Raw genomic sequence first — 12,018 nt, forward strand, 5'->3', positions numbered from 1 at the left:
CCCCCGTAACCCCTTTTATCAGGGTATCCAAAGCCTCGCCAAAAAGGCGAGATCCCGCGTAGGGAAAATCCGCCAGTGTCTTGCAAGAAGATTGGTCGACCGACCAATTCTTCAGCCAAATCAGACGACGGTTCAGTATCACCACGCTGGACAGGCGCGCAGCCAAGGGAGCTAAATTCAAGTCCGCATCACACAAGTACATGACACCCTGATGGATCTGGTCCACCATAGCCAACGTGGTAGGTGAAGCTGAATCAGCCACTAAGGTGCGCCTGAGCATCTTCGTCCAATCTGCAACAGCCTGTGCCGCCATAATGGAAGCAAAAATAGGCTTCAGCATAGAACCAGCCACCATATAGGCATGACGGGCAAGAGACTCCAATCTCCTGTCCGTGGGGTCCCGGAAAACCGGGGTATCCTCAGAAGGCACCGCAGTAGCCTTGTTCAAAATGGCCACCGCGTGATCCACCTGAGGCGCCACACACCAACGCTCGTCGGTGGAGGGCGCAAATGGATAAAGCAGTTTAAACTTATTTGGCACAGTAAAGGGCTTCTTTAAATTGCGCCACTGTTCATTAACCGTATGGTGAAATTCAGCAGGACAGGGAAAAACCTGCGCTGATTTGCGAGTCCTCTGCGTTCCAAAAGAGGACACCCTAGCAGGAGGAGTAGGCTCATCCTCCAGGTGCATGGTATCCTTTATGGAAGCAATCAGCTCATTCATGAGTGCAAGCTCTTCAGGCGAGCCAGGGGGAGAAACATCAACCCCCTCCACCTCTGCCTCCCCCTCGGACCCCAAAAGGTCCAAAGATGAGCGGGACCCCGAGAAGGGTACGCCAGCCACAGCAGCCACATCGCCCTCTGAATCAGAGGAAACGGACACCCTGGCCCTTTTTGCGGATCGTTCAGCCATCAGCACTTGCACCTGAGACACTAAGGAAGCCACTACAGCGGTCAGATCGGCCCCATCGGGGGGTGCAGCAGCCCCCTGGTCCCCCACCAGGGTGGGGGGAAACTTGCTATCCTGCGAATCCATGCCCCAGCACAGAAAAGTAATAAAGGTACTGGCCCTTTAATACCACGGCGAGCGCAGCCCACCGCACACTGCTGTATGCACCGACCCCGCAGGGATAGATAACACTGAGCAAGGAATGACAGGACAGAAAGGTAAAAACCTGGAGAGAGCACACCAGACTGCTGCCACCGATCGCTGTTCCCAGAGAAAGAGGAAGTGATGCAATGCTGGCTGACTGATATAGCCTATGAAGGCTCCGGCAAAATGGCCGCTCGGCTGGGGGAGAAGGCTACAGTAAAATGGCGCCGACATGTGCTCGGCCGAGCACCGCCCACTAAAATGGCGGCGAATGGCGCCAAAACACGGCGCTGCATAGGGACAGGGCCGGTCACAGTATTTAGGCAAAGAAAATGGCGGATCGCTGCAGCGACCGCCGCACACACACATGTCTGCACACAAAACTGCACCCAGAGCATAATTCACAGCAGAGCAGGATGGCCCCCCCTCGCAGCCCACAGGCAGTGCAGCCACACAGGGATCTGACAGGGAGCCCGCAGTTACACAGACATGGGGGGTACTACACAGCCACAGACTGACACCCACACAGAAGGTCCCCACACAGAAGGTGCTTACCGTACCAGATGGCGTGGGGAGCCGTCTCCAGCGGCAAACCGCTATCAAGGCAGACAGGGAGTGCCGCAGCCAGGACGCTTGTGGACCGCAGCCATGGCGTCCAGTGAGGTAGCCACCTCACAGGCAGCATCCCTGCAGCGAACAGGGATGGGTCGTTCAATGTGCCAGGGTAAAACCTAAGCTGAACGCTTGATGGCAGGCTGGGGATCCATCTGGCTCTCAGCCCTGGGATCCAGGGCGGCCAGTCCGAGACCCAGCTCCGCATGACGATTCTTCATTTGAAGATCCCTAAAATAAGGCTGACAAAATAACAGCTAGTAGAGAAAAAATACTTGAAATAAAATCAAATAAAGGGTAGAAGGCTGAGACTGAGCCCCAGCACAGGAAAGCCAGCTACTCCTAAGCTAGGCAAGATCAAACTGAGTTGGGAATGCTGGTGCAGGGAGGTATTGACTGAGGGGACAGCCCCTAGGGGTGTGTCTATGCTAAAAGCTTTTGTATTAACAATTCTTGTTGCCTAGCTACTCCTACGGAGCAAAGGTCAATACCCATTGGTGAGGACTTGGAAGGGGGCGGCGACTGTCGGAGGACGTAAGAGAAATTGGCAATTTATTCTGCTGCTCTGTTTGTCTCTTCGGTCTGGGTTGCAAACTCATTACTAAAGGTGGAAAATACTATCTTATCTTCCCCCATAATCTAACCCTTTTGAATAAAAGCTGAAGGAGTGGGAGGAGGTTGTGTATAAAGCAGAAGGCACAGAGGATGGGGCAGTAGCATGGTTCCATGAATGGTATAGGTGAGGTCATCATATTGTGTGCGAGATCTCTTCTTTGCTCTAGTCGTGTTACTACACCACTGCTTATTTTGCAAACATATATTGCTATTTTCAGTTCCACATAAAAGTCAGTTGGTAAATGAATACACTTAGAATGAACTTTCCTACTTTCAGCATGTGTTAGGGAATTTAAAAGAGTAATATTAAACCATTACGGTGCATCACTACAATGTCTTCCATGCCAACCAAAAGCCTCAAGCACTTTCCATTAATAAACACAGGGACTTGGTTGAAGTTAATTATAAGTCTTAATTAGACATTTACAAGAGTATTTTTTTAGTAGGTTATTTCACATTAAAATGTTCTAATGATGTTCCAAGCACAATTAAACAGCAAATATTATATTTATGTATCTTAACAAAACAGTATAAATCGATTTAATATTCCTAAATTGATGGCTTAGGAGCTGCTTTGATTTAACCTTATTTTGGTAACAACAGCTAAGTTCTATAACCTATAATGATCAATCAAAAATTAATACTTGCAGACATGATCTCATTTATTATTATTTTCTAGGGCTAGGGCTCTCCTGACACCACAATTTTAAAAACACTTTTTCAAATTTTACACTGAAGAAAGCAATGTTATTTTCATTGACCTGGGCTTATGATGATTTACTCTCAAAGTGCATTTATTCTTTAACAGGGTAGAATGTACACATGTATGTGAAATATTCCCTGGTGCTAGCACTTTTCATCTGCTTGGCAGGACATGTCAAAACATAGCTCTGATATGGAATATATGTATCAAAGAGCAATATACTGTACATGAAGGAGCTACAACTGAACCTCTCTGGATTTTCAGGGTTTTTTTATGGCAATCATCTCTCATAGATGACATTCTGGTTCTTCACAGTTCATCGCACTGTGGGTTAACCAGTCACAAAAAAACGGTCTTTGCATTACCGATGAGCACCCACAGTGGGACATCATATATATGTTCAGTGTGACTGAAGGAAACGGTAAGGAAAATAACAGAATAGAAAAAGGAAGAAGAAAATGGAAAAAAGTACCTGGTAGGGGAGATTATAAAAAGTAGCCAGGCCCAGGGAATTTAAAATGAGCAACTTCTATCAGGACTGGCAAATCCAATAATTTGCTTTTTTCCGTATGCTCTGAAATGTGTTTTTGCGTCTAGCCTAACTGAAATCTTGTAACTCCTGAATATATATTTTTTCTTCTGGTGAGTGATGTGTGCATTATACCGTTAAATGACTACATATCTGCAGTCAGCTCTTGTTTAACCACAGGAATAATTATTGGCTTTAAAAGGCCAAGCATCTAACAACCTTACCCTGCCTTCAGTTCCACATATTAGCACTCACAGGGAAACAAGCATTATCATATGTGCAGGTTATTATGGCAATTCTATTAAAATACTTTTTTGTACACAGTTGCATCAGTTTATGTTTGAAATCCCTGATTTTGTTTAAAATAACAGCTTTGTCACTACTTCAGACTTCTGCATATGCTGTGCAGAAGGTGAGAGTGGCTTTATTTGTTAACCTTTAAGCTGTCTATGTGTACTTTACTACTTCTGCTTTGTAACTAGCTCCATAAATTCTCAACGTTAATTTTTTTGGACTCTTTAAATTAATAGAAAAATAAAATACTTACATTGTATAATCAATCATTTGGGCTTTTCTGATATAGCTACAGGAAACAGCAAACTGAGACGGGCTTATTTTAAATAGCTCACTTCTTAAACAATGTCCCTAAAAAAAAAATTGGAAATATTAATAGTGTATCTCTCAGAAATGTATTTAAAATGAATTCATAAGCATGCACTTTATTAAAATCCATTAAAGTCCCAAATGTATGGTGTTATTAGTTAACAAAGTATGTATGACCTCTAAAAACGCACTTACTTTTCTGTTGTTGTAATAGAGAACTGTATACAGTTTATCCTCTGCTTCAGACCTTGGTGTTGCTATGACCACCGCAGGTAGATAGTAGCCACCTCCTCCTTTTGCCCCAGTTTTTGCAAAAACACAATCTCCAACCTATAATACACACACGCATTTCAAAAACTATATACATTATTACTGAGAAAAATATACATCTAGGGCACATTTATAAATCTTGTCACAAGGCAAAGCAATGCTAAACATGAGCAGTAAGATGCATCAAGAGACAGATTCATGACAAGGTTACAGTCTGATTCCTAAATTCCTCGTTTGGCTGCTCTAAAGTCCAAACTTGCAACTGCATTAATCCTGACCTGACTACTTTTGAATTAGTCTATTTAGACTGGAAATCTGTTGTACCTTCCGTAATAAATCTGTCTTTGGCTTTGCTACTGTCGCACTTGGCTGACCACGAATAAAGATGAACTGGTCTGTAAACCAGATAGATAAATAGATAGGTAGATAGATAGATATATAGAGGGATGGATAGAAGAGAGATAGGTAGATAGATATATAGAGGGATGGATAGAAGAGAGATAGATAGATAGATAGATAGATAGATAGATAGATAGATAGATAGATAGATAGATAGATAGATAGATAGATAGATAGATAGATAGATAGATAGATAGATAGATAGATAGATAGATAGATAGATAGATCTTGCAATATTATAGGAGCGGGTACCCGATTTTGACAGGTACCTGCTCCCACTTCCTCTTTCTCTTTCTAGGTGATTGGAGCGGAAGTTCTCCTCCCTCCCTCCTGCAGTCTTCTGGGACACATTACAGGTCCCAGAAGACTGCATCCACCATTTAGGATACACAGCAATACTTGTGTATGCACAGTGGGCACCTGGCTGTGAAGCCGCAAGCTGTCACCGCAGGGTGCCCATACTGAAGATGCTGGCCCCTAGGAAAGAAGTCAGCGGGTGAAACCGACTGGTGTGAGCACATCGCTGGATCATGGGACAGGTGAGTGGCTGTTTCTAAAAAAGTCAGCAGCTGCAGTTTTTGTAACTGCTGACTTTTATTTTTTTTAACAGGAGACTGAAACTCCTCTTTAAACTTCAAAAATGAAAGATAGAAGCTGATTGGTTGCTATGCACAGATGTCATAGGAGGCATGGTCCTGGTATCTGAAGATTGCATTGCTGACATTGTACCACGGAAAAGAGTGTCTGCTAAAGACTAACATTGTACCTAAAATATACAATCTACCTAATACTATCTGTGTACCTAAAGCATGCTAACCATACCTGGCAAGTATTACTCACCTGGGACTAACAGGTTACCCTGAACAGACTATCTATCTAGCACTGTATTTGCATATCGTCCATGCTCTACAGTTTGGACTTTTTATGTACATTGGTCTTACAGTCTTCCTAGCACTGACAATGTGACTGAAACCATGACACAGTAACCAAATCAAACCGTCTAAACATGATCATGAACCTGGAATATGCAGTGCGCTTGAAACATGATTTTTCTACCTGAAAGAAACAGTCTGCCTAACAATAATGGTACATCTGAAACATACTGCCCACCTAGGACTGATACTCTCCCTTAAAAACACTATCTATATAGTAGTAACACTGCACCTGACACATTTAACAAAGAAACCCACCCATGTCAAATAATTCAAAACTATATTGTTTGCATGGTAGCACCAAAATATCTAAACTTCTATTGCTTCAATACAAGGAAAAGCCTTTTTGTTTTCATAAAGATAAAAATGATAAAATAAGATAACCTTCAATGTTGGCCAAGGTAGGGCTCCACCTGTTTGTATTATAAATCTGATGGGAACAATCATATTTTCTCCTTGCACAAAATCCACAAGAGCACATTTGGAATTTATACTTCTCAACACTGTCCCTGTGAGGAAGAACATGCTTATTACACAAGAAGGAAAGTCAAAAGACACAAAAAAAAAGACATTCTTCTGTCAAGGATATATTGGTTGATGCAGCAACAATCCGGTTCATGGAAATACAATTTTTAGAAATACTGTACAGTATATGGAATATAGCGTGGCTGACTGATGGGATGAGTTGGTTTGCCAGTCTAGAGAAAATGTACTTGCTTGAAGCAGCCAATTATGTTTTTCTACTTCCAGTCAAACAAGAACATTTTACATTCAGTCTGACTTCAAGGACAAGGCCCGTCTGTCCATTGCCACTGGCCCTAATTGTAATACTGGCATCTTCTACACATGGCTGGCCCACTTCAAAAAGCAGTGTCTGACGGGTGCTTCATACAAGTCTTCCAATGCAGTTGGAAGAGTGCTGTTTTAAAATGTAACAAATACATTTAAATATGCATTGTACAGTTCCACTCTTTACAAGATCATAGAGAAATAAGCTGTTAGTTAATGTTTGGGTAACTGCATGACAGGTGGAAAATCTATTTGGCAGACTAATACTGTGACACCAAGGGGGTGATTTACTAAAGGCAAAAGTGCAGTTGCTCCAGATCTGAGAGGAACATGCAAGAAAAAAAAACAAAAAAAACAGCATTTTTGCTTGCATATGATTGGATGATAGAAATCAGTAGAGCTTCCCCTTATTTCAGAGCTTCCCCTCGGATGTAGCACAGTATATATGCCTTTAGCAAATCAACTTTCCTGTGTGTGAGAGTATAACAGATAATAGGGGAAATAATTTGGGGGATTGTTTGGGAAGCAGTGTGCTGAGACTGAAAAGTTGTTAGGCTGAAAATGTGGGGGTTGAATAGTTATGAGGCCTGAACACTTTCTGGGGGCTTAAAGTTGAAGTTTAGCTTAACCGCTTAAGGACCACCCCACGTACATATACTGCGCCAGGGCGGCCCTTTAGCGTAAAATCACGTACCTGTACATGATTTTTTTTCTTCCAAGTCTTGGGCTTGTGTGCGTATCATCGGCGACTGGACACAGCAGGAGCCAATCAGCAGGTTTGGCGGACCTGATGTCCACCAGGACCCACAGATCATTCCTGGGGCAGACAGAATGGCGGTCTGCCTATGTAAACAAGGAGAAGAAGACAGACATCTTGTGTTTCTGCTAAGCAGGAACACGGATCTCTGTCTTCTTACAGTACAAGCACCCCCACACACAGTTAGAAAGCACTCCCAGGGAACACATTTAAACCTTTGATTGCTCCTGATGTTAACCCCTTCCCTGCCAGTGTCATTAGTACAGTTACAGTGCATATTATTTAGCCAGATCACTGTATTAGTGTCACCGGTCCCCAAAAAAGTGTCAAAAGTGTCACTTAGTGTCTGATTTGTCCCTTGCAATTTCACAGTCCTGCTATAAGTCGCTGATCACCAGCATTACTAGTCAAAAAAAATCAATAAAAATTCCATAAAAATATCCCATAATTTGCAGACACTATAACTTTTGTGCAAACCAATCAATATACGTTTATTGGGATTTTATATTACCAAAAATATTAATATAATGCGAAAGTGCAGCGCTAAGGGTACCAATAATCACAAAAATTATGAAAAGAATAAATAGTGTCCAAATCAATGGGTACCAATATTCACAGAAAAAGAAAAATAGATAGTGTCCATATAGATAAAGTCCCACAAAAATGATATAGTGTAGGGTAAGGATCCACATGCAAGATATTCCAGGAAGGGAATTCTCGTGACACCAAAGATAAGTGAAGGAGGGGGACACCTCTGTGGTCAAATATAATAAGCAGCTTACCAAATTTCCGTGGCTGCTCAAATAAATGAGTCAGCCTCTCCCGGCTATTAATCAAACCAATATGGTCAGATGTATCGGTAAGTACTCCAAAGCTCCGTAATACTTTTCCAAAAAGGAGGAACCGCCTCTCAAGGTATGTGGTGAAATTAGTATAATTGAGGGATGTTAAACTTGGCACTCCTCAGTGAACTTTTAAGATGCTTTATTCTGGACCCTCAAGCAAAGAACTATATTCTTCTAAAATCAGAGGACCTGGAGCTGCTGGCGCCACTTTCACAAGATACCCTTCTACCGGGCTTGGAAACTTGACGAGGGACATTAATCAAACCATATTGGTTTGATTAATAGCCGGGAGAGGCTAACTCATTTATTTGAGCAGCCACGGAAATTTGGTAAGCTGCTTATTATATTTGACCACAGAGGTGTCCCCCTCCTTCACTTATCTTTGGTGTCACGAGAATTCCCTTTCTGGAATATCTTGCATGTGGATCCTTACCCTACACTATATCATTTTTGTGGGACTTCATCTATATGGACACTATCTATTTTTCTTTTTCTGTGAATATTGGTACCCATTGATTTGGACACTATTTATTCTTTTCATAATTTTTGTGATTATTGGTACCCTTAGCGCTGCACTTTCGCATTATATTGTTGGTTTGAGTCACTGTTAGTTGATTTTGTGCTGGCTGCTGTTATATTTGTTTTCTCTCACTCATCACATTAGCGCGGAAATCTCTACACATTTTTTTACATTACCAAAAATATGTAGCAGAATGGGTATGTTTTATAGCAGTAAGTAAAAAAGTGTAGTTTTTTTTTTCAAAATTGACTTTTTTGTATATAGCTTAAAAAATAAAAACTGCAGAGGTGATCAAATACCACCAAAGGAAAGCTCTATTTGTGGGAAAAAAAAGGACATCAATTTTATCAGGGTTAAGCGTCACACGACCATGGATTTGTCAGTTAAAATAACGCAGTGCCGTATCGCAAAAAATGGCCTGGTCATGAAGGGGTTAAAACCTTCCGGAGCTGAAGTGGTTAAAAAATGTCTCTTATATACCTGTGATGGTTAATGTCCCACGACGTGCAAGCAGCTTGATCCTTCAGAAATCTTCTGTGTATTAATGCTGGTCCTCTTCCTGGCACTGAACTCTGAAATCGGCTCTGTGATAGTTTATAGTTTTGGGTCTTCGAGCAGAACTGCAGTGAAAAAGCTCCAGATGAGGAGCCACCCACTTACTTCTCCCTTGTGCACTTAACGTTTTTTCATTGTAACACTGCAAATAACAGGATCTCTGAACTGGGGAGATAATCCTGTGATTCTTCAACTGTTCCCCATTCAGGGGTTATGTGAATGGTCTAAAATGAGAGGTTGAGTTGCTTTGTATGGCAATTGTAGGCCAGTGACAGTAAAAACATGCAATACTGCATAATAGTGCAATTTTCACTTTGCTATTACATATTATATACATGTTAAACACATGTTTTGCTTTCTTGCTTTTGCGTCCTTACAGACTATATTTAAAAAACATCCATGGCATATATATGTAGAAAAACAGGTTAAAAAGCCGCTTTGCAAGGCACCAGCTTGATGTTGACAGGACTGGGCTTTTTGGCCGAAACTGTGTGCATAGGTTCAGCAAGGGTTAAAAATATATATTAAGAAAACCCCCTATCTCCATCTCTCCTTTGACTTGGGGTGAATGTTCCAGTACAAAGACAGAAAGTTATTGCTCTCTCTACCTTTAACCCAAGGTGTTAAGAGTTGAGATAAGGGAGGGGTGCTTTGAGTTTTTTTTAGCAAAAGAACACCCACCCCAATGCTCACATCCACTCCTTAACTAGAAATGATTTGGAAATTGTAGTGCCTGCCACCACCAGGCTGGAGATTTGAGAAGTGTTGTACTAGTGGCAGCTCTGTTTCAAATGTAATTAATGTAAAGTGGAGTTCCACCCTCAAAATGAACTTTTCACCGTCCGCTTGTTTTAATTTACCTGAAAAACAATTGGATACTTAAATTATTTTTTTTTGATTCACTTACCTTGTTTTTAAAGAAAATATACTTACCTTCCTTCCTCTTCCTCCCTCTGCGGACACGGCCCGCACCGTCACTTCCCGCTTGCATTGACTAATGGGAGATGAGCGCCATCGATCCCAGGAGTCAATGCGCCTGCACCGGCGCTGCTTGCCACTTCCGGTGCAGGCGCATCATTCCCTGCTAAACAGCTTCTGGGCATGCCCAGAAGCTGTGAAGGGATGACGCGCCTGCATCGGAAGTGACGAGCAGGGCCAGTGCAGGGCATTCTGGGACTCCAACGTCACCAAAGAGGACATGGAAGAGGATGCTCTGGCTTCAGCTGCCCACACTTGAGATGGCAGCGCTGGACAAGACATTTTCAAGGTATTTCTTCTTACAGGTAAGTGAAACAGGGGATAGTACAGAAGCTATCATTGCTTAAATGCACTGGCCCTGACAGTCCCGGGAGTATTTTTATCTAAAAATGTTTTTTCAGGGTGGAACTCCGCTTTCACTACGAAGAATATACTACACATCTTGCATCTTGTAAAAATGTTGGGTTTTGTTTGGTAGGTAGACTGCTGTTGTATACACTCTAGTACCTGGATAATAAAACCCATCAACCTCAGACCTTGCAATGACTTTTTGACTTCTCAGTGCATCTATTCGTTGTCTTTTTGGTTTTTTCTCAGTCTTTCGCTTTTCAAGCTCTTCATTATTGGACTGCAGAGATAACAGAAGAATATTTTAACATGAATAGATTCATTTGTATAATATTCAAAACCATTTAATGCAAATCACATACAAAACTCCCTAGAGGAAAGTACACTACACCTTCATTTTAAAAGAAAGAACTCTAACATTAGACTTTGCATGGTAGAAATATGGCACTTGCCATTGCTGACGTGTTTTTAAAGGTAAATTTTCTAAGTAATATTATTCTCATCCTTTCTTCACAACTTAGTGGGTCACTGAACTAGACCAAACATGCCGAGGCATGCGCTTGAGTTCAGGGAGAGGGTGGCACGTAAGGAGCTGGAGCCTCTCCTGCACTATGCAGGACTAAGCTGCATACTACAAAGGAAGTGTGACAGCTGCCCACTCTGTACCAGGACCTCTGGGAGCTCCTAATAACAGAGCATAGCTGTAAAAGTGACACCAGAGCACCACTGATTACACTTTGTATGTAATCTGCTATACTGAGCTGTTAGCTTGACAGAAAATATTGTTAAAATAATAAGAAACCCACAACAGTAAAATCAGTCTGTATATGCAGTAAAGCATATATATGTATATGTATATGCAGTAATGCTTGTTATACTCACTGTGGAGGTTAATCCTGCCCATTGTATAAAAAGGCTGTTTGATCCTGTCTTCTCTGACCCTCCCCATCTTTTACTGTCCCCGATTCATCTCTTGATAGTACAGTGCCTTGAAAGCACTCTGCACATTCTCAGTTTGGTGTGTATTGCTAGAGAGTTTTATTTTTTTGTGGGGAGGGTGCATGTGATCAGCAAAGGGCCAATCAGAACTGTCCAGACAGAGGGCCAGGGGTCATGCAGCCTCATAGAACAGCCAGAGGAGAATAAAAACTCCTCCTACAAGCTTTAAGACTGCTATATAGTGCAGATGAGAAAAGGGATTTAGCAGTTTATATTTACTAAAATAGTTGCATTTCCATGTTCTGTGTACTGTGGGAGACCAGATATAGTGAATGCAGGCTCCTGGGTTTATATATATAGCATATATATAGATGAGTTTCACTTTTTGAATTGAATTACTTAAATAAATGTACTTTTTGATATTTATTTTTTTGAAATGCACCTGTATATGGATTTGGAATCCGCTTAGACTTTTTGTCAAAAAATGGTAACTGCACATGAAATATTTTCATTTTCCTTCATTTCATTCAT

General features: G+C 41.8%; 1 protein-coding gene across 1 annotated transcript in view; it reads right to left on the reverse strand.

The window, feature by feature from the left end:
* The window catches only part of VWA3B (von Willebrand factor A domain containing 3B), a gene marked incomplete at its 3' end in the record, with an annotated part of 264,070 nt that overhangs the window by 93,529 nt on the left and 158,523 nt on the right, over positions 1–12,018 (reverse strand). Inside the window, exons 22-25 of the mRNA XM_082245271.1 lie at positions 10,708–10,828; positions 6,141–6,265; positions 4,351–4,485; positions 4,100–4,197 (exon numbers count right to left, since the gene is read on the reverse strand). Of these exons, the coding sequence (XP_082101397.1) occupies positions 4,100–4,197; positions 4,351–4,485; positions 6,141–6,265; positions 10,708–10,828 (479 nt within the window). The remainder of the gene's footprint in view (positions 1–4,099; positions 4,198–4,350; positions 4,486–6,140; positions 6,266–10,707; positions 10,829–12,018) is intronic.

The sequence above is a fragment of the Pelophylax lessonae genome (genome assembly GCF_965119305.1).
Source record: "Pelophylax lessonae genome assembly, chromosome: 2".
NCBI lineage: Eukaryota > Metazoa > Chordata > Amphibia > Anura > Ranidae > Pelophylax > Pelophylax lessonae.